Consider the following 27,600-nt stretch of genomic DNA (forward strand, 5'->3'; position numbering starts at 1 on the left):
CCGTCCCTTCAAACACTATCGGGGGTTGTCCCCTCAACTTCTTCCAAATTGCTTCTTTGTCTTCATAGAATCTGAACCTTATTATAACATCTCTTGTTCTCTCGGAGGTCACTCTTTTCGGATTTCCTACTCAATGGACCCTTTCGATCCCAATTGGATTGTCTGTTGTTCTTTCCAATAGTGGATTAAATAACGTCTGCGTTATTATCCTGAGGTCCTCACCCCTCTTCTCTGGTATACACCTTATCCTCAAGTTTTGTCTCCGGCTTCTGTTTTCTTGGTCTTCCAATTTGTAAAGAATATGCCTCTGTTGTAGTTGAATCTGGTCCATCTGGGTTTTTAGCGTAATTGATTCCTGTTCTTGTTTCTCTATTTGTTCCTCTACTGTTTCTATTCTGGACAGCATGTGGCCGAAATCGGTCCGTAAGCTCTGTATTTCACTTTTTATCACGTTTTCCAATCTTAACAACATCTCTGCCATTTCTCCTTTTGAGGGGGACTGGGTGTCTGCACTTCGTTCATCCATCCTGCTGCTTTCCATTCCACTTCCTGTGGACCCTTCCTCCCTTAGTTCTATGGATGTTTCTCTGGAATTATCACTCTGGGGTTTCTTATTTTCGGCCTTTTTGACTTTATTTGCTTGTTGTTGCTTTGTTACCCCCTGGACACGCGGACTTTCCCCTCTAGTCACGAATGGCCTTATTGAGCTTGTTGCTGTAGTATTGCTTGGAGTAGTTGGGGGACCCCCTTTTGTTGATCTACTCGTCATTCTGCTCATGTTAGTCTCCTTCCTTCTGATTCTCTTCCCCAGCTTGACCTCTTATTCAGCAGATTAATACGGAATCCAGTAAAGAAGGGGGAGGCCAGTAGGGGGCACCGGGCTGGGTTAGACCGGAAATTTTTCCCCCCCTTGACTCCTACCCTGCCAAATATTATATTATTTGATTATTTAATCCAGGGAATAGGAGTGCTCTCAGGGTAAGCATGGACCGTGACAGTGACCCCCTTTCGGAGCAAAAGGGGGCGACCAGGATCCCCAGGAAAATGATCTCCTCAAAGAGAAGCGCATAAAATAATGCACAGCGGGGGGGGGGGCGTCCCTTACCCTATATGCTACGCTTGGGGTTTTAAATCCCAAGTGTATGTGTCGGTTAGATCTATTTAAATTTCTCCACCCAGTCTTAAAATGAAGTTTTAGCAAATAAGATATGAATACTAATGTTCCCCATTCCCCTCTAGTCCCCTTCTTCTCCCACCCCTTTCTGCAGGCCTCCGGGACAACAAAAAAAAAAAAAAAAAGGGGACAGGAGAGAGAAAAAAAAAAAAAAAGGGAACAGGAAAAAACACCCCGCTCAGCTGGCTATTAATCAGTCATCAATTTTCATCCTTTGCTCCCACTATGGATTTCAATGTCCACGTTTTTAAATTGCACAGATCATATCCTATAATGGTAGATCCCCTTGACTCATATCAACTTTCTTGGGGATATACTTTTCATTTTTGATCCCTCAGCCCACAAAGTGCCTTATGTAAGTGAGGGTTAAAAAAGAGGGGAAAACAAAAGAAAACAAAAGAAAAAGGGGGGCCACTTTTAATAAATTTTTTGCTTATTGTTATTTAATTAAGAGTCACTTTTTAACCCCTTCTTATCCCCCGACCGCAATCCAAATCTCCTCTTGCTTATTCCTCCTTCCTCGTACAGTGTATTGCAGTATTTAATGTTATCAACTTTTGGTATTTTTGTCTATGAGCAGTCACAATCAATTAAGTTAATTTGAAGTTTATCAGACATTTCTTATGCTCAGTTTTTCATCCGCCTTTAAAAACGCCCTTTACTTATCATGTGGCAATAAATAGTTAATGACAAATCTTTTACACTCTTCCTTCATAGCTTGACATTATTTTTTCCTTCCAAACCCTCCTTTGCTTTTCCACAAGGAGATTTACCTTACCTCTACATTTCCATCATCATTTCTGTCCTTTAAAAATGCAGGTGGCTAAGATCTGACCTTATTTATTGTAGTTGAGGGTGTCCATCCGTGGGGTCGGCCGCCTCCGTCCTCACGCTGTATGTGCCTCTCCTTGCTTAGATGTCTGTTTTTACCAGAAATGAGGGGATTCCATGTGTACTCAATCACACCACCCGCTGCGTGCCCAGCTTCCAGCCTCGCGCCGTCCTTCTGTTCACCTGTCTCCGCTCCTTACAGGCTGTTTCATACGCCCACAGTGTAGCAGCGTGGCTTGGTGCAGCTTGGCAGCGTGTGCTGATTCCTATGGGGCGGTACACAGCGTGTGGCGTGCTGGGATGACAGGGGTGACAGGTGCCTTCTCCTCCTCCTCTCCTCTCATTCATCGGCGCGGTCCGTCCTCCAGCCGAGCAGTCTCATTGCTGTTCTCTCTCCCCACCTACGAGCGCGCGCGTCCTCACGTACACGTGCGCACCATGACCCAGATTGTTGTTCCTACCAAGTAGGAACAAAGATCTGTCTACTCCTCTAGTCAGCCACATTCCCCCCCACAGTTAGAACACAGTTAACCCCCTGATCGCCCCCCATATTTTTAGCTCTGATCACTGTATAAATGTCAGGGGTCCCAAAAATGTGTCAAAAGTGTAGGATCTGCCCGCCGCAATGTCGCAGTCTATAAATCTATCCCCTATTTTGTGGACGCTATATATCTTTTGCTATAAAACTTTTGCGCAAACCAAACACACGCTTATTGCGATTTTTTACCAAAAATATGTAGAATACATAGCGGCCTAAACGGAGGAAGAAATTTGATTTTGTTTAAATTTGGGGGATATCTATTATAGCTAAAAGTAAAAAAATTGTTATTTTTTTTTTAAATTGTCGCTCTTTTGTTTAAAATCGCAGGGGTGATCAAATACCAAAAGAAAGCTTTGTTGTGAAAAAAAAAAGCAAGGACGTCAATTTTGTTTGGATACAATGTTGCATGTCCATGCAATTGTCAGTTAAGCCATGCAGTGCCGTATCGCAAAAAAACGCTCTGGTCATTAAGGGGGCAAAGCCTTCAGGGGCTGAAGTGGTTAAAGAGGAAGACTTTACTTCCTCTAAGCTTTGATATAAATACGTGCAGCGCTTGGAAACAAGCAATATTACATAAATTTACATGTAAAAGCTAAATAAATGTTGCTAATCAAAACACCACCATATTGTGAAGGAATAAATGATGATCATTTAATACTTTCATATAATGTATTGTACATAACTATATTACATTATTGAAGAAGATCATAATTATACAGTGTTAAATACTTAGATCGATTCAAATTCGCTCTTCCTTTATACAAATAACAGGGATGGAGGCAATTGACTGCGTCATTTCCTCATATAAAGTCCCACTAAACTCTCCGCTTTTAAAATTAACCAAATGAGGGATGGAAGTGTGTGTTTTGGGACTCTAAAAAAAAATATGCGTTTGCATATATAATTTATTGTAACTAATATTTCCCATTTTTTTTTTTTTTTTAATTTCCTCAATACCTTTAATTATTTATTTTTTCCCCTTTGCCTGTTAGTCCTGTGCTCATATGTCCATTATGGGTTTGATTATTTATTTTACTTGGTTTTGGATTTTTGGCTTCTCCAGGTCATCTGTCATTCTTCAAGGGTCCCATTTGTTGTTTCTGGATATGGGTGTTGTCTTGTCCCTGCCCCCTGCTGGCTTTGCTCATGTTCGGGGGCTGCGACGCGCACTGCCTACCTACCCCCCTTCTCGCGCCATTTTGATGCGTGGATGTGTGGGCCGGCACTGAGCGTCGACGTCACGCCCTCTTCACCGCACATGGAGCTTGTCTCCTTGCGGCATCTATGACAGCTACGAGAAATGTGGGTAGTTATTGGCGCCGAACCACCGGGCGGCTCTTCCGCTTTGGGGTGGGTGCCTCTCCTCCCCACCTAGTGTGCGTGACGTAGGCAGGGTGTTTCGGATGGCTAGTCCTATATATGGGGGCGCCGCCTTTGGGTGTTTCAGGCATTTGGCTCATTGCACTTCATAGCATACACGCATCATCATTGACTCTACAGGCAACTTTTTATCCTCATTTTCCACACTAGTTTTTCTCACCGACACGCACTCAGCTTTACACCAACTGTTTCTCCTTTTATGCACCTTTTTCCCCCTCTTTTTTTCTCTCTCTCCTTCTTTCTCTCTTTTTCTTTCCAACACTAATTGCCCAGTAATTTGCACTTCACTCTTCTCACTTGCAGCCATTATCTTGACCTAAGTTTATATATTACTTCCTGCCTGATGCCTGTCCATCCTGGGTGTGGGCCTCTGTGTGTGGGGAGCCATCTGCCGTTCAGCACCCTGCCTCAGTCCCTGGCAGGATCTATGCCTATTGGGGTCAGTCTGGGCTCGACTTCCATGCCAGCTACATGGGAATACCCCGGTAAGTACCAACTGGGACTTTGATTGCTCACAGTCCCCAAAATGTCAGATGCCCTAAATCAGCCTAAATTGTGCTTTTGTCTTTACAGAAACACAATGGATCTTTGCTCCTGATGAGCGACCTCTTGGCAAAAAGCCTCCAGTTCCTGTGAATTCTTGGGCTGTCTTGCATGAACTGCACGTCTGGCTCAATGATAGAGGTGAGGAGACTGAGATGACCACTCCAGAACCTTCACTTTATTCTGCTGTAGCCAATGACCGGTCGAATTGGCCTTGTGTTTTGGATCCTTGTCATGTTGGAATGTCCAAGTACGTCCCATGCGCAGCTTCCTGGCTGATGAATGCAAATGTTCCTCCAGTATTTTTTGATAACATACTGCATTCATCTTGCCTTCAATTTTTACCACATTTTATGTGCCTTTGTAGCTCACACATCCCCAAAACATCAGCGATCCACCTCCATGTTTCACAGTAGGAATGGTGTACATTTCATCATAGGCCTTGTTGTCTCCTCTCCAAATGTAGCGTTTATAGTTGTGGCCAAAAAGCTCAATTTTGGTCTCATCACTCCAAATGACTTTATGACAGAAGGTTTGAGGCTTGTCTCTGTGCTGTTTGGCGTATTGTAAGCGGGATACTTTGTGGCATTTGCATAGTAATGGCTTTCTTCTGGCGACTCGACCATGCAGCCCATCTTTCTTCAAGTGTCTCCTTATTGTGCATCTTCAAACAGCCACGCCACATATTTTCAGAGTCCTGTATTTCACCTGAAGTTATTTGTGGGTTTTTCTTTGCATCCCGTTGGGGTGGACAGTTTCATACACGTTCCTTTGTTTTTTTATTGTATGGACTTTTTACACCATTACAATATGGTGGTGTTTTGATTGGCAACATTTGTTTAGCTTTTTCATGTAAAAAAAATTTAATATTGCTTGTTTCTAAGCACTGCACATATTTATATAAAATTTATATATGGATTGTTTTAGGACGTGTGGGGCTGGCTGATATTTTTGCTCACATTACACCCAAGCACAGAGTTCCCCCTTTATATATGTTAAGTTTTTTTTGATCTGCACATACGTTCTGGGAGTATGATTTGGCGAGTTTAAAAGAATTTTAAGAAGAAAGGAAGAATAAGAGTAAATGATATGAGACAAGGTTATTGACATTAATACTTGAGTGGTGGTTTACTTACTTTCATTGGAAAGCTACCCTTCTGCTGTGGTGGCTGAGTATTTCTAGCAGCTAGGGCCATCATGAAGTCTTACCTGAGTGCTAAATATTAACTTTACATTATGAAAACTACAAAAGGACTTACAATAACCACAGGATGGACACACCCTAGAAACAGTTTAGGTCAGTTCAATTTAAGCATGTACAACCATGTGTAACCTTGGAGTACTACATGAATATTGCAGCGTCCGGTGTGGAAATGTCCTTCTAGTCCTTCAACAGCTGACGCTAGAGGTGCTTGAAAAGCCTGTGAAGGCATAAAGCAGCAAGGGATGCAGTTCATGCATAAATGCTAGTCATAATGCCAATTTTACTGCTCTCCCTCACCAAATAATGTATACAAGAAGCCACTTCTATAGAAAAATCATGTTTGTGTTAATATGACAAACCACATACATCTACGCACACATTGAGATAAGGTAGGACGTTGTTAGCTGTGCTGCTCTTCAGATGATGTTCTCTGCCAGAACAATCTGTTTTTTTTTAAATACAAGTGCAAATCAATTTTACACGATATTTACACCATTTAAAATAAATATATCACAAGTTGTGAAAAGCTAGCTTTGCCGGCGGTCTGGATTAATAACATAGCTAAAGCTGTGGGCATCTTGAGGATATAAAACCTCTCCCTAATAAAAACCGTTTACTTTTATTAAATGATCCATTACAAAGCAAATGTTATTAACGGCTCTTATGATCCATTGCAGATTTTGATTTACTAAAACCCAATAAGCCTAAAAAAAATAAAAAAAAAAAAAAATTAAACCAACTGAAGAATGGCTTCCCCCTGTCCCTCTTTAAAAACCACGGCATGTGCATATTGTCTGGTAGCATCTAAGAGACCGGCGGCGTGCCTGCACAAAAATGCTGCCAGTTTCTGGCCAGTTGCCGGAATACCGCTCAGCGTTCGTGCATACATGCAAAAATCCATCCTGCACGCACACACATCTGTCGCGTATGTGTGCCAACGGCGCACAGTTACAACTTGGTAATGCGCAGAGTTTGATATACTAAAGGCAAATACTTACTGTTTACTGCAAGTGCACATTAAGGCTTGGTTCACAGGGATGCAACAATGGAGCCGACTTTGGAGCACTTGTTGCATCAGAAGTTGGATCCCATTCAGTGCAAAGGAACTGTTCCAATGGAATAGGTTCCTACCCTACTTTTGGCCCGACTATGGTACAGTACGACTTGCATCGACTTCTGTTAAAGTCATCATATACAGGTCGTCCTGAAGTCGCGCTGCAGTGCACGGTATATTTTCCTTTAGTAAATCAACCCCACTGTCTCCTGGCAAATGCTATGCAGATAAAAGTTCAAGCTGGCAGCTGAACCCAGAAAAAGAGCAATGCCAGTTTACAGTGGTTACCACACCAATATTTCACTTTGCTCTACAGTACACGGTTCGTGAATGAAAGGAATAATTGTATTGGTTAATGGAACAAGTGCAGTGAGCATATGCACATAGTGAAATACAATAACCAGATACAAGTGTTAAAAATGGCAAACATTTGAGTAACCAGAGAAGATCTTACTTTGGCAGAGTGCTCCATTGTGATGACTACTTTTGTTCCAGCACTTGACACCAGGTCCATGGCACCACCCATTCCTTTCACCATTTTGCCCTGAAACAAGAATGAGGAAAAAATTACAACCATAAATCAAAGCTTCATACATCTCACAGAATTATATCTACCTTCAGAAGCATTGAGACTGCAAGTCCATAATCAAAACCAAAACAAAAAGTGATTGTTAAGGTCAGGTTTTTCTTTTTTTTATCTTAATGCATTCTAGCAAGCTGCTTGCTAAGGGGGGCACTCAACAGGAGGGAGTGGCCTGGATAACCGAACAGGGACCCCGAGAAGGAGGATCTGTGCAAATCCACTGCACAGAGCTGGTAAGTTTAACATGTTTTTTTTTTGTTTATTCTTTGTTAAAACAACAACCTTGAGACTTTACAATCACCTTAACTGCTTGCCGACCAGCGCACGACTATATACAGTTGTATTCAAAATTATTCAACCCCCACTGAAATTGATTGTTTTGCCCAGTTTGACATTGATTTTGATCAGTCATCCTGCTTACAATTAAATCAAAGAGGGGCGTGTAGGCCAGACAAATATAACATAACATTTATAATGAAATAACCACAAATGTCTTTTCTGTGCTCACATCATTATCAGTTTTATTCAACCCCCAAGTGACATTCAATCTTAGTACTTAGTACAACATCCTTTTACAGTTATAACAGCTTTTAAACGTGAAGCATAGCTTGACATAAATGTCTTGCAGCGATCTACGGGTATCTTCGCCCATTCGTCATGGGCAAAAGCCTCCAGTTCAGTCACATTCTTAGGCTTGCGCACTGCAACTGCTTTCTTTAAGTCCCACCAGAGGTTCTCAATCGGATTTAAGTCTGGTGACTGCGATGGCCACTCCAAAATGTTCCAGCCTTTAATCTGCAACCATGCTCTAGTGGACTTGGAGGTATGCTTGGGATCATTGTCCTGTTGAAAGGTCCAACGTCTCCCAAGCCTCAGGTTTGTGACGGACTGCATCACATTGTCATCCAATATCTCCTGTTACTGAAGAGAATTCATGGTACCTTGCACACGCTGAAGCTTCCCTGTACCTGCAGAAGCAAAACACCCCCAAAGCATGATTGACCCCCCGCCATGCTTCACAGTAGGCAAGGTGTTCTTTTCATCATAGGCCTTGTTCTTCCTCCTCCAAACATAGCGTTGATCCATGGGCCCAAACAGTTCTAATTTTGTTTCATCAGTCCACAGAACACAATCCCAAAACTTCTGTGGTTTGTTCACATGACTTTTGGCATACTGCAGTCGACTCTTCTTATTCTTTGGAGACAGCAAGGGGGTGCGCCTGGGAGTTCTGGCATGGAGGCCTTCATTACGCAGTGTGCGCCGTATTGTCTGAGCAGAAACTTCAGTACCCACATCTGACAAATCTTTTCTCAGTTCCTCAGCAGCCACACAGGGACTTTTCTCCACTCTACGCTTCAGGTAGCGCACAGCAGTCGAAGTCAGCATCTTCTTTCTGCCACGACCAGGTAGCGTTTCAACAGTGCCCTTTGCCTTGAATTTGAGAATGATGCTTCCTATGGTGTCTCTTGGTATGTTTAACATATTTGCAATCTTCTTATAGCCATTGCCCTTCCTGTGAAGAGTAATCACCTCTTCTCTTGTCTTCCTGGACCATTCTCTTGACTTCCCCATGTTTGTAACCACACCAGTAAATGTCTAGAAGGAGCCGAGTATCACAGTCATTTTAAAAGCTGCCTAATTGGTGCTTATTAGGCTTTATTGCTGCTCCCTGACATCCACAGGTGTTTTCAATACCTGATTGAAAACACTTCAATGAACCTCTGTTCTTCAGAGTGGTAGTCTTTAAGGGGTTGAATAATTGTGTAAATGAAGAATTCACAAAAGAAACATTTACTACTGTATTACAAAACCAATTGATGTCATTTTAGTTGCATATGGTTCTTTATGAAGTCCTTGTAGGATTTCATTCTGAATACAATTACAAATGTACACTAAATTCCCTAAAACCCTTTACAGCATTGAGGGGTTGAATAATTTTGAACACAACTGTACGTCTGCAGCATGGCACAGACAGGCAGATGGACGTATATATACACATACCCTTTAAGATCGCAGCATTGCGGACGCGTGCGCTGCAGGGATACCTGCGATAGTCTTGCGGTGAGGAAGAATGGGGGAGATGCTGATATAAACAAGCATCTCCCAGCTCTGCCTAGTGACAATGACAGTGATCACCGCTTCCTGTAATTGGAAGCGGTAATCACTGTTTTGTCACATGTAGCCCATCCCCCCTACAGTAAGAATCACTCACTTACAACCTACAATGCTGCCTAGTGGTTAACCCCTTTACTGCCAGTGTAATTTTCACAGTAATCACTGCATTTTTATGGCACTGTCGCTGTAAAAATTACAATGGTCCCAAAAATGTGTCAAAAGTGTCTGCAATAATGTCGCAGTAAAAAAAAAAAAAAAAAAAATCGCTGTCATTACTAGTAAAAAAAAAAAAATGCCATAAAACTATCCCCTATGTTGTAGACGCTATAACTTTTGCGCAAACTGATCACTAAACACTTATTGCGTTTTACCAAAAATATGTAGAACACGTATCGGCCTAAACTGAGGAATCTTTTTTTATATATTTTTGGGGGATATTCATTATAGCAAAAAGTTTAAAATATTGCATTTTTTTTCTAAATTGTCGCTTTTTGTATATAGCGCAAAAAAAAAAAAAAAAAAAACGCAGGACGTGATCAAATACCACCAAAAGAAAGCTAAATTTGTGGGGGAAAAAAAAAAGTCAATTTTGTTTGGCAGCCACGTCGCACGACCGCGCAATTGTCAGTTAAAGCGAAGCAGCGCCGAATCGCAAAAAGTGGCCTGGTCTTTGATGGGCAAAATTATCCGGGGCTGAAGTGGTTAAACATGAACTGTTAAGCATTTTGTACTAGCTGCTGTTAGTCTGCAGATTTAAAATGGACTACATTTTGACCAGTAGAAGTAAAAATTTAGCTTCACCATCACTGAGGCCTGTACTACTGACTGGACTGCAATTGCCGTTCCACGGTCCAATGAGACTGCCTTAGTGGCTAGTAAGGGCTCATTTGTTACTCAGTGGAAAGACAGGGAGAGTTAATCTCTAGAAATCAAGGGACACTAAGGCTCTGTTCACACCTAGGCGTATATACGCCTGTAGTGCGACGCCGCAGCCGCCCCTGAGACGCTGGAGGGATGATTTCACATTGCCCTCTATGGAGATGGTTCACATCTCCACGCCGAACGCCTGAAAACAAGTCCCGAACCTTTTTTTCAGGCGGCTTTCGGCATAGGAGATGTGAACCATCTCCATAGAGGGGGTACAGCTGCATTCACAATCGCGGCGTTTTGTCGCCGCAAACCGCGGTACAAAACTCCGCAATTTGTCGCCGCAATTCGCGGGACAAAACGCTGCGATTTTGTACGCCAAGGTGTGAATGCAGCCTAAATCAAAAGGCTTAAAAGCCAACAGGCATACAAATGTTCTTAGGTTGTATACTGTACTTTAATAATGGAGTAAAAGTTCACTTTATGTAAAGCATCTCCTTTAAAATAAGCCACTTCAAGCAGCTTAGGAGGTGGCCAACTGCAGGTTGAAGGAAGTCAAATAAATGGTTAGAAACACCAGCAAAAGGAACACAGAGCTTGGTAGCCCATCACATCTATTCAGCTTAAACATCAGTTTAAGATGCTTCTAAAGGCCCATACACACGATTGGATTTTCCGACGAGAATTGTGCGATAGCAGGCTGTTGTCGGAAAATCTGACTGTTTGTATGCTCCATCGGACAATTGTTGTCGGATTTTCCGCCAACAAAATGTGGGATAGCATGCTTAAATGTGTGTTGTCAGATTATACGATCGTGTGTACGCAAGTCCTTCGGACAAAAATCCAAAGTACAAACACACATGCTCAGAAGCAATGCTAACCACAACAATAGCAGAAGTTGCCCAAAGGATGACGCTAAAGAGCTGAAAAACCAAATAGTTTCGTTGGCTGACAATTCTTTGCCGTTTGTATGCAATACAAGTTCCTGGCCAACGCCCTTCGGACAAAAGTCCTATGCTTTGTCCGATGGAAATCCGATTGTGTGTACAGTGGGTGACTGTGATAGTGTTTTTAGCACGACAGCATCGCGCTGATTCTCGGCGACATGGTGCCGACATCTCGCACTCGCTGGAATAGACAAAGCACATTCCAACGTGCGCGTCATAGAAGCGACGGAGATCCGACTTGGATTCTCGCCAATTCTAGCGTTGGCATTTGTTATGCATTCCTGAGAGGGAGAACTCCACTCCAATTTTTAAATAAAAAACCGGCATGGGTCCCCCCCCCCTGGAGCATACCAGGCTCTTAGGTCTGGTATGGGTTGTAGGGAGAGCCCCCTACGCCGAAAAACCGACGTAGGGGATCCCCCTACAATCCATACCAGACCCGTATCCAAAGCACGCTACCCGGCCGGCCAGGAAGGGAGTGAGGACGAGCGAGCACCCCCCCCCCCTCCTGAGCCATACCAGGCTGCATGCCCTCAACATGGGGGGGGGGGTCGGGTGCTCTGGGGCAGGGGGGCGCACTGTGGGACCCCCCACCCCAGAGCACCCTGTCCTCATGTTGATGAGGACAGGGCCCCTTCCCGACAACCCTGGCCGTTGGTTGGCGGGGTATGCGGGCGGCTTATCGGAATCTAGGAGCCCCCTTTAATAAGGGGGCCCCCAGATACCGGCCCCCCACGCTAAGTGAATGAGTATGGGGTCATACTGGGTAGGTACTGGAGCATGATGGGACTGTGAGGCCTATATAAGTCCGATGCAAGCCGCGCAGCCGTCATTGCAGCGAGAAGAGCCGGCGGGTCAACATCGGGAGAAGGCAGAAGAAGAGAAGAGAAGAAGAAGACGTCACAGAAGAGCGGACTGACCGCCGCTACTATATCGGCGGCCAGCCCTGAAGGAGAAGGCACCGGACAGCCGGAGGAAGAACCGGGGTGCGCCGAGTCAAGACCGGAGAGCGGCGAACATAGAAGACCCCCCAGAGCTGAGAAGACCCCCCCGGAGAGCGGAGAAGACCCCCGGAAAGCGGAGAAGACCCCCGGAAAGCAGAAGACCCCCCCGGAGAGCGAAAGAAGCCCCCCCTGCTGAAAGAGCTAAAGAAGACAGGGGGAGCCTCCGGAGCAGACTAATAAAATATTTTAATACCCTGTGTTTTATTTGTGTTTATACCACTTTTCTTGCAGGTGAATGGGTAGGGGTACAATGTACCCCATACTCATTCACTTAGGGTGAGGGGCCAGTATCTGGGGGCCCCCTTATTAAAGGGGGCTCCCAGATTCCGATAAGCCTCCCGCCCGCATACCCCGACAACCAACGGCCAGGGTTGTCGGGAAGGGGCCCTGCCCTCATCAACATGGGGACAGGGTGCTCTGGGGTGGGGGGGCCCCACAGTTCGCCCCCCTGCCCCAGAGCACCCGACCCCCCCAATGTTGAGGGCATGCAGCCTGGTATGGCTCAGGAGGGGGGGGGGCGCTCGCTCGTCCCCACTCCCTTCCTGGCCGGCCGGGTAGCGTGCTTTGGATACGGGTCTGGTATGGATTGTAGGGGGACCCCCTACATCGGTTTTTCGGCGTAGGGGGGGGGGGTCTCCCTACAACCCATACCAGACCTAAGGGCCTGGTATGCTCCTGGGGTGGGGAACCCATGCCGGTTTTTTATTTAAAAATTGGCGTGGAGTTCTCCCTCTCAAGTCGGATCTCCCGTCGCTTCTATGACGGCTTTGTCTCTATCGCGGCAAGCCAGCTCAGCGCTGGCTCCCGCGATGGGGCTCGCAAGTGGTCAATCTCGCCGAGAAAGGGAGCGAGATTGACACAATATCGCGGTCACCCACTGTACAAGGCTTTAGTCTTCAAATTGATGCCCATGGCACCTTCTTAGATCCTAAACAAGGGTTGTACATGGGCCCTTAACTTCTAGTGAGATTCAACCCCAGACACTCTTGGGATTACACCCTACTTAATGTCATACAACTGTCAAATGCAGTCTGTAAGGCCCACTGACATCCAATTGGCTCCAGGAAAGGGTGGGTTTTAAATTGATATTTTAAAAGTGGCTGTAAAGGCAACGTTCTTTTTACCTTAATGCATTTTCTACATAAAAGGTAAAAAAACCTGTGTAGCCACCCCCTTGCAGATTTAATGCTAAATTAATCCAAAAAATCGTTTTAATCAAAATAAAATTCATATAAAAGGAATAATAAAAAAAAAAAAAAAAAATATTGTAAATATAGCCACGCCATTTGCATCTAATGCTTTTCACTATATCTGAGCAGCCCACAGCACATGGCTCCTTTATGCAAATATGTTGTACTGATATAATAATAAAAACAAAAACCCTTCTAAAAATAGTTTTTGCATACACATTTTACTTTGCCGTTAATTTGACACCTTTTTGGGGGGGTGCAGATACCTGTATAATACAGATATTTGCACCCACTTCCGGGAATAGACTCCTGTGGGAGTCACGCCCCTTCGCCTCAGCCCCGCTGTCTTCTGGGAAACACACTGGTCCAAGGAGACAGTGGGGACCAGTAATGATGTGCCGCGCGACTCACACATGCGCAGTAGGGAACCGGGCAGTGAAGCCGCAACGCTTCACGTCCCGATTCCCTCACCGAGTAAGGCGGCAGGGGCAGCCGAGATACGAGCAATTGCAGCTGCAGTATTTGTAGCTGCTGGCTTTTAAAAAAAAAAAAAAAAAAATTGGGTGGACTTCCGCTTTAATCCAGTCAATATGGCCCATTTACTTACAATACTCTGCAAGGTCACCCCTGGATAAATAACCTGTCTTACAAAACCCTCTTAGTACAAGGTCTTTCCAAGAAAAGGGTCAGCAAAAGCTTTGCTACTGACCTGTAGTAGTCAAAGCAGCTGGAATAAAAAATAAAATAAAAAAAATCCTGGTACCATAAGAGGGTGAATGTGAATGCAGCAATTCTATTCACAATTATAGCTGGTGGCATCAGCTGGAAATCTATAGAGGGCTTGCTGGCTGAAAAGAACTACCGTAATCAGAAATGCAGCCCGAGACAGCCAACAAAAGCAGAGTCATAACTGCAGAGATAATGCACTGCAAGATGCTGGTCAGACAATTCCCTCGGTTACAGGTTCATTTATTTTACTGTAGGGCAAGACCAGAGACAAGATACCGGGTCACAGTAAAAGCAATAAGCAAAATGGTTCTGGCTAAAACAAAAATATGTTCAAGTTTTTAGATGACAATAATAGGAAAAATAAAACAAACAATGTCATGGGAACCGGAAATGTAGACTTAAAAAAAAACGCACACCTCTAGAGCCTTCATTCTTTAAATCTAAATGGGATAGATTTAAAGCGGTAGTTCACCCTCCTTCACCCCATTATTCCATTACTTTCGGCATCGTAGCGCGAGCTACGGTATGCCGGTCTTAAATTTTTAAACCCCGTACTCACTGTGCTATTGTTGATTGAAGAATCCGACTCCCGCGGGGAATGGGCGTGCCTATGGAGAGGGAGGATGATTGACGGCCGGCTCTGGCACGTCACGCTCCCCGAAGACAGCCGGAGTAGGTCTCGGCTATTCACAGCGCCTGCGCACAGGCTATGCGCAGGCGCCGTGAATAGCCAAGCCTATTTCGGCTATTTCCGGAGAAGCGTGACGTGCCAGGGCCGGCCGTCAATCACCTTCTCTCACCAGAGGAACGCCCATTCCCCGGATTCTTCAATCAACGATACCGCAGTGAGTACGGGCATAAAAAATGTAAGACCGGCATACCGTAGCTCGCGCTACGATGCCGAATTTAATTGTCTAATAAAAAAAAACTTTTTTTTTTTTTTTTACAGGGCGAACCCCCGCTTTAATATAAAAATTTAATGTGCACAAATAACTGTAGAAATATTTTTCTGCTGCTACGATGTAGACCAACGATACATCATGCAGGCAGCTCATATTTGCTCATCAGATATACATGATGAACACAACGCTTTGTTTGGTTGTCAAATGCAAGTCATTTACCCAGATAACGCTATACATACTATACTATCTAAAGCTTGCTGTACTTTATTACACTTGGTAGAGTGGAAATCCAGGCTCACTTGTCCCATCTGATTCTGCCTCTGAGGCTTGGTATTAAACCAGAGTTTGTTTGCCCCCTCTTCTCACTGTGTACCTCTACAATAAGGCTTCATTACCACTGGCGTTTTTACAGCTTAAAAACGCCTGTCCGGTAGCGGTAGCGTTTTTGAGCGTTTGAGCTTTTTTGAACGGCTGGCGTTTTTACAGCTCTACTCTGGAGCTTCAGAACGCCCTGGTCCTGCGTTTTTTTTACAGCTCAAAAACGCCTATGCCATTTGAAGCTCAAAAATGCCTATGTGGGCATGATGCCATAGAATACTATGGACAGGCGTTTTTAAGCTGTAAAAAAAGCTCAGAAAAGTGGCTGTAAAAACTTCAGTGGAAATGAAGCCTAAGGCTGCATTCACATCTAGACGGACGAAATCGCGGCGTTTTGTCGCCGCAAATCGCGGTAAAAATAGCGGCGTTTTGTACCGCGATTTGCGGCGACAAAACGCGGGTATTGTCCGCCTAGATGTGCCCCAAGATGACCCCCTCTATGGAGATGATTGCCATCTCCTAGCCGAACGCTCGAAGACGCCTGAAAAAAAGGTCCGGGACCTTTTTTCACGCCGCAGGCGACAGGCGTCCGGCGTTCGGCGTGGAGATGTGAACCATCTCCATAGAGGGACATGTATTTCCAGCCCTCTGGCGGCAGAGGCGTAGCGCTACAGGCGTAAAAACGCCTAGGTGTGAATGGGGTCTTAGGGTCTTGAATTTTTGTTCTGCCAGAGGTCCGAACATCATTTTTGCAATATAACACATTCACAGTCCACCTTTAAACAACAACAACCCTACTGTACATCAGTGTCCTCAGCCCCCTCCCCCCCCCCTATCACCACAGCCCCCCCCCTTATCAGTGTCCATAGTCTCCCTTTAAATCAGTCCCAGTGTGTCCTCAGTTCCCCTTCACATCACAGCCCCCTTTATGTTGCAGTGCCCTTCACATCAGTGTCCCTTTATAACAATGCAATTTTAAATCACAGTGCCCCTATATAGAAACAGTGCTCTCCTATATAATAGCGGCCACTTGTGCCACAGTGCCCCTTTCAAAGCAAGTCTCCCCTGGACAGTCCTAACTTCTTTTGCAGGGCAGAAGCACTTATCAGCCTGGGGTGTGCTCTGACTCTACCGCTCAGCCGCCGTCCTCATCCTCACAGCATGGCAGATGAGGGAGGAGCTGCAGATCAGGACAGAGTGGGAGATGCCCAACTTGCCCATCCATAAAATAGTTGAAATTTCCAGCCCGAGCCAGAAATGTAACACTCCCATTGGTTGTGCTCTCACCCAAACTGTCAAACCATCCATTGGCTGGTGTCAAACGATTACATGTGCAGCAGCATGGTATATTAAACAGAGGCAAAGATGGCCGCTTCCTTGGCTGAAAATGACAGGGGTAGGGGGGGGGGTGTTACATACACTTAACAAGTGGATAAATACGTGCTTGGTAAATTTGAATAGACCCCTGCTCTGTCCCAATCTGCAGCTCTTCCCTCCCCCTGCCTTGCTGTGAGGATGACAGCGGCGGCAGGGAGACTCAGGACACAGCTGCCACGGTCTGGGACTGTCACTCAGTCCAGGTCCAGACCATGGTCCACCATTTAGTGATCCACGCTCTACAATATTTGAATGGCATTGGAGCAGATGGATAGTCCTCCATAAAATCCATTGACTAAGGCGCCTTGGGCTTCGGGGGGTGTTAAATTACTCCTGTTGTGTCATAGGTGAAGCACACAACTTCCACAGAGCCATTTTTATCTGGATAAGAGGAGTAAACCCCCTCTGCACACCAAATCCTACCTAGTTTATTTTTCTTGATGAGCCGGTGGCATGTGAAAAACACACAAAAACTCCACCCAGTGCCAAAAAAAGTGCACACACAAAATGTGCAACAGGTGTACTATGGTCCCCCCTAGGAAGGACCTTACTAAGGTACTCACTATGGCCCATCTGACCACAAAGAGATGTTCCACATTCTGGGGGGCCATGTCCACTCCCTCCCAAGACTTTCAGAGTAGGCCCGAGGACCCACACCCTACCAGTCACACAGTGACAAAAATGGTGTACACAAACGTAAAAGTACAAAAAAAAATAAAAAATAAACTTACAACACAGGGGGTAAATAAAAGAAAGTGGGGAGAAGGAAGTGAAAAGAGGAAGTGAAAGTGACCATTGTGCAAAACAGTGATCAGCCCTTCGGCCAGGATTCAGAAATTCCTCTGGTCCCAGCCAAAAGCATCCACCCTAGAGGCAGGTGTGAAGTGGAAAAAAAAAAAAAGTGTGTGGTGCAGTGACCAAGGTGCCTACAAAACTCAAAGTGCCCCTCACAGTGAGAATGATGGCCCCCCTGGACTGCCACTCCATGGGGACCATACACCACAGGCTCTTCTCCAACCCCAACCCACAGCCAGGCCAGTGAAGCCCCCGCCCATACCAGGAAGGCCTGGAGCTCTGAGAGATTAGGGAGAGCCCTGGACGCAAGGGCTCAAATCACTACGGTCACCGCTCCTACTCAATTGTATTTGGAAAATACCAAGCCGCCCCCCCCCCCCCTCGGTGGGAAAGGGGAGCAAAGACCGCACCAATCCAGGTACCAGACTCTTCGACCAGACCCAGTGGTTCTTCATCCATCAAGAGGCTTCCCTTCCGGCATTCTCTAAAGGAGGCCTAATGACATCCCTCAGTTACGTTGAGCAGTATGCTTCCGTTCAGGTTACCACTATGCCAAGTGGATTTGCATAGCCACCGCCACCCCTAACCCCCCGCTGTGGATCAGGGATTGTTTGGCAACTGATAAAAACAGATACTACACAAGATCCAAAAGGCCGAGAAGCAATCAAATCCTACCTAGTACTTCACCTACAGTGTTTTAGCAAGTACACATGCAACACACAGCATCTAATTTATGGTCTATTCATTTAAAGACTGCAATGTGTGTATATACACACACACACACGCGCACACACACACACACTGCGGCTTTGAAGTGGTATATACATTTCATTCACTGTCTCAAAAGTGACGCGAGTGGCCGCTGGATAGCTTTTAGAAGGAGAGTTTCTCAGGCTTACTGTTCTTACTGGCGAGCCTGAGAACTGATCCAACAGTTCGCACAGCTGGTCACAGAGAGAGACCAGATCATCTTTTCTCAGCTCTATGATCTAGGACGACAGGAGCAACGTCATGGGCGAAAGTACCGGTAACTTGTTTTAAAGCACCAGATCAATGTTTTGTTTTGATCTTTTGCTTTAAGACCCCAAATCTCATCAGAAAGAGGACCTGCCATCACTTATTTCTATCACAAGGGATGTTTACATTTCTTGCAATAGGAATAAAAAAAGTGAAAAAGAGAAAAAAAAAAAAAAAAAAAAAAAAAAAAGAAGTTTAAAGCGCCCCCATGACTCGCACCACACATCACCGCAAAACGTTTAAGCAAGAGCAATTCTTCTCACGCTAGACCTCCTCTCAACAGGTAACCTGTATACATTTTTCAAATGTCACCTATGGAGATCAGTTTGTCGCCATTCCACAAGCATGCACAAATTTAAAGCGCAACATGTTGAGGTATACATTTACTCAGCGCAACATCTTTTATTTTTACCAAAAAAAAAAAAATGTGGTTATATTATGTGGGGGCCCCCCCATTAAGCGGTTTGAAAAACCACTGCGCAAATACCAATGCAATATAAAAAATTGCAACGATTGCCATTTTATTCTCTAGGGTAAAAAAAAATATGTTTGGAGGTTCCAATTAATTTTCTAGCAAAAAACTGATGGTTAGTGGGCATTCCAGAGGCCAGTTCAGATATAGATGAAGACCAAGGATGGTCATGTGACCTCTTTCCTCTCCATTTTGAAAACCTTAAAATGTCAAAAATAATTTTAAATGTTGATGTGCATGCACGCGGCCATATAAAAATCAATTTTGCTGCAGACTTTAGCAAACTTGTTTTTATAGCGTTCACACATTTCAACTCATTTTACAGGAAACACAAAACCGTTCACACTGGTCTTTGCCTCCGAAGACACTTAGAGTTTAATATTTCTACTACACTGACAGATAATTGGGTGGAAGGGAAATATATTATGCAAGTTTCTGCCACACTGGTGGGCTGCGATGAATCCTAGAAGCTGGAAATGCATTCAAACGTGCAGGTAGGGTTCTGGCGAGAATACACCCAGATTCCAAAGCGCTTTGCAGTTAAAAATAATAGGGCTGCTGAAAGTTTCCACAAGAAGAAGTTCTAAAACAGAAGTGTAGATAAGGTCAGAAAAATCAGTAAGGCTGCTTTCACATTCAGGCGTGGAGCCGCGGTGACGGTATAGCCGCGCTATTTGTAGCGCGGCTATACCGTCGTATTTCGTATATTCGGGCGCTAGCGGTGAGGTTTTAAGCGTTGCGGGCGGTATTACCGCGCTTTCCCATTGATTTCAATGAGAAGGCGCGGTATAGGAGCGGTGAACACACCGCTCCTATACCGCGGTAAAGATGCGGCTAGCAGGAGTTTTGGAGCGCTCCTGCTAGCGCACCGCTTCAATGTGAAAGCCTTCGGGCTTTCACATTGAACACTACAGGGCATGATTTTTCATGCGGTATAGCAGCCCTATTTTTAGCGCTGTACCGCATGAAAAACGCCTCAATGTGAAAGGGGCCTAACTCTGTACATCTATGAGGACACTGGCCCCAGTTACTTCAAACACCAAACTCCATATTTGCTTAAGCCAACTTTATGTTCACCTACTGAGGAAATTCAATGCTTGTGCACAGTAGAGCTGCACGATTCTGGCTAAAATGATAATCACTATTTTGCTTAGAAGATAGATCACGATTCTCGTGGCGTAACATCATCTTTCACATTAAAACAAAGACAAAATAAAAAATTGGGCCAACTTTATGGTTTTGTTTTTTTAATTAATTGAAGTGAATTTTTTTCCCAAAAAATTGCATTTGAAAGACCGCTGGGCAAATACAGTGCGACATAAAATATTGCAGCAATTGCCATTTTATTCTCTAGGGTCTCTGCCAAATATATATATATATATATTATATATATATATATATATATATATATATATATATATATAATGTTTGGGAGTTGCATGTCATTTTCTAGCAAAAATTATTGGATTTTAACTTAAAGTGTCAGAAAAAGATTTAGACGACTTTAAGTGGTTAAACTTCCTGCATTTACGCACAGATGTTTGATCTAAGGAAGAAGTTAGTTACAATGTTTCATGCTACAAACTTGCCAGACTGCCCGGATTTTTTCTTTACACACAGAAGTTTATCCCTTTGAAGGAAGCATTAGTTACAATGTTTCCTGTTAAAAACTTGCAAACTGCCCAGATATTTTCTTTTAACAGCTGATAAGTCTCTCCACTTGTTATATGAAAGAATCGGCAAACTCTGCATTGGAGCTAGTCAGGGGGTTGAATCGAGATCACAATTTAACGATTAATTGTGCAGCTCTAGTACACACAGCTGAGCCCAGTGACCTGAAAACCCGAGATCTTGCGCAATTATTACCCAATGCCCAAAAGGCCACTGTATGCATTACCCAGTCATGCATCCAAAAAATGCCATAGTACCACCAAGGAAGCCAGCACAGCAAAGGGGAACTAAAAAATCTCACACCAAGGACACAGTTTTTTCCCACCACTACAAAACCATTTACACTGTAAATGTTGATTACCTACAAAAAGAAAAAAAGAAGGAGACTAGTAAATTTAATAGTAAATTGACGTCCGGGAAGTGGTTTCGTTATTTTGACTGGACGTCTCTTGACGTCCTGCAGGATGTCAGGACATTTGCACAAATTAAAAACCGCAGAGGCGATCAAATACCACCAAAAGAAAGCTCCTATTTGTGGAAACAAAATGATACAAATTATGTTTGGGTACAATGTAGCATGACCGCGCAAAGGTCATTTAAACAGCGACAGCGCAGAAAGTTAAAAATTGGCTTGGGCAGGAAGGGGCGTAAGTGCCTGGTATTGAAGTGGTTAAGAAAAACCTTTTGGTATAATCATTTCTAAGGTGGTCTTTAAATTAGCTCAGTAAAAGGTATTTGGGTGGCTTTTTTTTCTATTTCTTCTGCCAAATAGCACAACTTCCACTGTATTTTCAACTCGCTGCCAAGATCACTGCTGCACATTGCAGCATATCGCATCCTTGCCGTGGCCTCTGCAGCTTACACAAGTATTTGCAAATGTGTTCAAACTAAACCCCTGTTTAATGTGAACTGTTAGACAGGACAATTTGGTTTGTTGCAGGCTGGCAAGTTAAAGGGTCACTAAAGGATTTTTTTTTTTTTTTTTTTTAAATAAACATGTTATACTTGCCTCCACTGTGCAGTTCGTTTTGCACAGAGTGCCCCCGATCCACGTCTTCTGGGGTCCCTCGGCGACTGTCTCTGTCCTCCCCGCAATTAGTCACCACAGTCATGCGAGAGCTTGCATGGTGGTTACTTATTGCGGGCGCGCTCCTGTGATACAGCGAGCAGACATAGCCGCTCAATGTATCACTCGGCCGCCGCGTCACTGAATGTGATTGACAGCAGCGCCAGCCAATGGCTGCGCTGCTCTCAATACATCCACTCTAGCCAATCAGTGGCCAGGCTGAGCGGCGAAGAGGATATCGGGACCACGCGGGACTTTCGAGGGGTCAGGTAAGTATAACGGGGGCTGGGGGGGGGGGGGGGGTCAGCAGCATCAGATGTTTTTTCACCTTAATGCATAGATTGCATTAAGATCAAAAAACATTTTCCTTTACAACTCCTTTAAGTTGGGTATTTCTTTGTTTTTGTTCGACACGTGTCACCCTTCCATGTGCTCCTTGTTGTTAAGGCCAGTTATAGGTTGGGGTGGTGCTATTTTTTGTACCAATATTACATCCTGATGTGCATCAATCCTACACGCCACTCAGCCATTCACAAAATACATGGCTGCAGACTTGTCATGGGGGAATCTAGAAACCTACCTGGCATGATGAAGCATTGGCTTCAATGCTTTCTGCATTACTGACCTTGGATTAATAGAGATATGGAGTTTTTGTACTTTTGGCCAACTGACCCCAGACAACTAGCATTGGCAGCCTCAGGACTTCTGACCAATTCACATCCAGCCATCAGAAAAACCCAACAGAGTAAAACAAGTTCTCAAGACATAGTACTGAAGTATATTTGCCATATAATCACATTTTTTTGACTAGACGGTCAAGGTGCACTTTAAAGGAGAATAATTGTAATCCAGCAAACATTCAGCTGTAGGTGCAGCCGATGTTCTTTTTTCTAAAAATTGTTACAACACAGCAGGTAACAGAGTGCCTCAGTACAGGCAGGAGGCAGATTGCGTCCCCCCCCCCCCCCCCTCTCAAAGAAAAAGCTTAATTTCCAGGAAAAAGAGCCAATGATAGTTGGCAAAAGCAGAACACCCTGCAGCCACTGAAGCAAGTTGAAACATTTTAGGGGAAAATAGGATGAAAAAACACTTACAAAGGCAGTTTATTTAATTAGAGAAAAATGAATGAATTATGTTCTTGCTAGTTTTAGACACTACAAATTGTTTACGTTCCAAGAAAAACCTTCTCGTTGAGGAAGAGATCCGTTAGAATTCTAGTTGCAACAAAAAATGGGGAGCTAAAGTGGTATTAACCACTTAAGCCCCGGACCTTTAGGCAGCTAAATGCCCAGGCCAGGTTTTGCGATTCGGCACTGCGTCGCTTTAACACACAATTGCGCAGTCGTACGAAGTGGCTCCCAAACAAAATTGACGTCCTTTTTTCCCCACAAATAGAGTTTTCTTTTGGTGGTTACATAGTTAGTTACATAGTTACATAGTTAGTCAGGTTGAAAAAAGACACAAGTCCATCCAGTTCAACCACAAAAAACAAAATAAAAAAACACAGTAAAATCCTATACACCCAACTTCATACCCACAGTTGATCCAGAGGAAGGCAAAAAACCCCAGTGGAGCATGATCCAATTTGCTACAGCAGGGGAAAAAATTCCTTCCTGATCCCCCGAGAGGCAATCGGATTTACCCTGGATCAACTTTACCTACAAATCTTAGTACTCAGTTATATTCTGTACATTTAGGAAAGAATCCAGACCTTTCTTAAAGCAATCTACTGATCTGGCCAGAACCACCTCTGGAGGGAGTCTGTTCCACATTTTCACAGCTCTTACTGTGAAAAAACCTTTCCGTATTTGGAGGTGAAATCTCTTTTCCTCTAGACGTAAAGAGTGCCCCCTTGTCCTCAGTGATGACCGTAAAGTGAATAACTCAACACCAAGTTCACTGTATGGACCTCTTATATATTTGTACATGTTGATCATATCCCCCCTTATTCTCCTCTTCTCAAGAGTGAATAAATCTAGTTCCTCTAATCTTTCCTCATAGCTGAGCTCCTCCATGCCTCTTATCAATTTGGTTGCTCTTCTCTGCACTTTCTCCAGTTCTCCTATATCCTTTTTGAGAACTGGTGCCCAAAACTGAACTGCATATTCCAGATGAGGTCTTACTAATGATTTGTACAGGGGCAAAATTATATCTCTGTCTCTGGAGTCCATACCTCTCTTAATACAAGAAAGGACTTTGCTCGCTTTGGAAACCGCAGCTTGGCATTGCATGCCATTATTGAGCTTATGATCAACTAAAACCCCCAGATCTTTCTCCACTACAGACCCCCCCAGTTGTACTCCCCCTAGTATGTATGATGCATGCATATTCTTAGCCCCCAAGTGCATAACTTTACATTTATCTACATTAAACCTCATCTGCCACTTAGTCGCCCAATCAGACAGAGCATTGAGGTCGGCTTGTAAATTGGAGACATCCTGTAAGGACGTTATTCCACTGCATAGCTTGGTGTCATCTGCAAAGACAGAAATGTTACTTTTGATCTCAGACCCAATATCATTTATAAATATATTGAAAAGTAAGGGTCCCAGCACTGAACCTTGGGGTACACCACTGATAACATTGGACCATTCAGAGTAAGAATCATTAACCACGACTCTCTGAATTCTGGCTTTCAGCCAGTTTTCTATCCATTTACAAACTGATATATCCAATCCTGTAGACCTTACCTTACACATGAGCTGTGTGTGCGGAACTGTATCGAACGCTTTTGCAAAATCCAAATATATCACGTCCACAGCCACGCCTCTGTCCAGGGTTTTACTTACCTCTTCATAAAAGGAAATCAGGTTTGTCTGACAACTTCTGTCTTTCATGAATCCATGTTGACTGCTGCTTAAATAGTTTTTTTCCAGCAAGAACTCATCCATGTGGTCTTTTATTAAACGTTCCAGTATCTTCCCAACTATAGAAGTTAAACTAACAGGTCTATAGTTACTTGGTAAAGACTTTGTTCCCTTTTTAAATATGGGCACCACATTGGCCCTGCGCCAATCCAGTGGTACTATTCCTGTCTTTAATGAGTCCCTAAATATTAGATACAGTGGCTTTGAAATGACAGAGCTCAACTCACCTAGGATCCGTGGATGGATGCCATCAGGTCCAGGTGCTTTATCCACCTTTATTCTGTCTAAATATTTCTGGACCATATCACTTTTGAGCCATTGTGGATTTGGGGCTGTGTCACTCCCACCCCCATTTTGGACATGAGCTCCCCCATGCTCCATTGTATACACAGAGCTGAAGAAAACATTTAATAAATTTGCCTTCTCTTTGTCCCCAGTCACCCACTCTAGATTATTTTGTAAGGGGCCTACATGCTCAGACTTCACCTTTTTACTATTAATATATTTAAAGAATTTTTTGGGGTTTGTCCTACTATCTTTTGCAATCTGTCGTTCGTTTTGAATTTTTGCATCCTTGATTTCCTTTTTGCATATCCTGTTATATTCTTTGTAACATTTAAACAACACTAGTGTTCCTTCATTTTTATATTTTTTAAAAGCTACTTTCTTATTGTTTATAGCTTTTTTAACTTTGACCGTGAGCCACATAGGTTTTATTTTTAGCCTTTTAAACTTATTGCCCATGGGAACATACTTTGCAGTGAGGTTCCACACAGTCTTTTTGAAGAATTCCCATTTCTGTTCTGTGTTCATATGTGCCAATAGTCCCTCCCAGTCCAAGTCCTGGAGAGCAGCCCTCATCCTTGGAAAATTTGCTCTCTTAAAATTTAGTGTTTTAATATTTCCTGTATGTATTTCTTGCTTATAGTTAACATTAAATGAAATCATGTTATGATCACTGCTACCCAGGTGTTCCTTTATCTGAACATTAGTAATAAGCTCTGCATGGTTTGAGATTATCAGGTCCAACAGAGCATCATTCCTAGTTGGGGCCTCAATAAACTGCACCATAAAATTGTCCTGCAATAGGTTTTTAAATTTTTGTCCTTTAACTGTCCCAGAAGTGCCATTAATCCAGTCAATTTCTGGGTAGTTAAAATCCCCCATTATTATCACCGTCCCAGACCTTGCAGCCCTTTCCATCTGTGCAAGGAGCTGAGTCTCCACCTCCTCATTAACATTGGGTGGTTTATAACAAACTCCAATGATTAATTTTGAACTACGCACATCTGTATGCAGTTCCACCCATAATGCTTCAGCCTCATCACACGCTCCATCAACCAGGTTCTCTTTCACGCTTGCTTTGAGGTCACTTCTCACATAGAGACAGACCCCTCCACCTTTCCTTTTTACCCTGTCTTTCCGAAAGAGAGCATAGCCAGGAATATTAATAGCCCAGTCATGTGGTATTTGATCACCTCTGCGGTTTTTATTTTTGGCGCTATAAACAAAAATAGAGCGACAATTTTGAAAAAAATGCAATATTTTTTACTTTTTGCTGTAATAAATATCCCCCAAAAACATATATACATTTTTTTCCCCTCAGTTTAGGCCGATACGTATTATTCTACCTATTTTTGGTAAAAAAAAAAAAAAAAAAATTGCAATAAGCGTTTATCGATTGGTTTGCGCAAAATTTATAGCGTTTACAAAATAGGGGATAGTTTTATTGCATTTTTATTAATTCTTTTTTTTTACTACTAATTCGTGACTGCGACATTATGGCGGACACTTCGGACAATTTTGACACATTTTTGGGACCATTGTCATTTTCACAGCAAAAAATGCATTTAAATTGCATTGTTTATTGTGAAAATGACAGTTGCAGTTTGGGAGTTAACCACAGGGGGCGCTGAACGTGTTAGGCTTCACCTAGTGTGTGTTTACAACTGTAGGGGGGTGTGGCTGTAGGTCTGATGTCATCGATTGTGTCTCCCCTATAAAGGGGATGACACGATCGATGCGCCGCCACAGTGAAGCACGGGGAAGCCGTGTTTACATACGACTCTCCCCGTTCTTCAGCTCCGGGGAGCGATCGCGGCGGAGCGGCTATAAACGAATAGCCGTGCCGTCGTCCCGGATCGCTCCCCGAGGTAAGTCACCCACCGTACGCGGAAAGGCAAGGACGTATATATACGCCCATCTGCCTGTCCGTGCCATTTTGCGGACGTAAATAGTTGTGCGGCGGGCGTTAAGTGGTTAAAGCAACTCCAGATTTTACAGGGTCATAGATTGAAACTCAAGGACTTAATTCTGTAAAACTGGAGAAAATAAAAAAATGAGCATAGTAACAGTTCCATCTCACTGCTCAGATTTCTTATTTAGTTTTCACACATAATTAATCTACTACTAATCTACTATCACCTACACAATGCTCATCACAATCGTTTATTATATACAGGACATATAGGACCCCGGTAAAGCTATACAAGTGGAGGCGGAGGGAAACTCCAGATTGCCCGTGGTGTAAGCAATCCCAGGCTTCATATGCTTTGGAAATGCCCAAAATTAGCAAGATATTGGCAAAAGGTGGTGTACACAATTAATGGGGCCTATAGTACCCAGATAGAAATGGAACCCAAAACTTGTTTATTGGGTTATCTTAATGAAGAGTTATATCTGAGGGAAAAGTCAAAATCAATTGGTAGATTACTATTTATAGCCCGCAAGTTAATAGCCAGAAAATTGATGTCTACCAGTGTACCAGTATTTGAAGAATGGCGTTCCCAAGTAAATGAGGCAATATTAATGAAACAGGTTTATCATAATAGGGGTACACTGGATATATTAAAGTTCCGGGGTCCTTGGTTAACAGCTCCAGGCTTGGCCTCTTTCTTTGACCCCATATAGAATATTATAGAATGAAACAGAAAAGAGTAGATGGGTAAAACAT

General features: G+C 43.7%; 1 protein-coding gene across 1 annotated transcript in view; it reads right to left on the minus strand.

Annotated features, from left to right (window-relative positions):
• OXCT1 (3-oxoacid CoA-transferase 1) overlaps window positions 1–27,600 on the minus strand; it is a 205,779-nt gene that overhangs the window by 46,084 nt on the left and 132,095 nt on the right. The window contains exon 14 of the mRNA XM_040338845.1: window positions 7,182–7,271. Coding sequence (XP_040194779.1) covers window positions 7,182–7,271 — 90 coding nt within the window. The remainder of the gene's footprint in view (window positions 1–7,181; window positions 7,272–27,600) is intronic.

Source organism: Rana temporaria, chromosome 1 (assembly GCF_905171775.1).
Source record: "Rana temporaria chromosome 1, aRanTem1.1, whole genome shotgun sequence".
In the NCBI taxonomy this organism is placed as follows: Eukaryota; Metazoa; Chordata; class Amphibia; order Anura; family Ranidae; genus Rana; species Rana temporaria.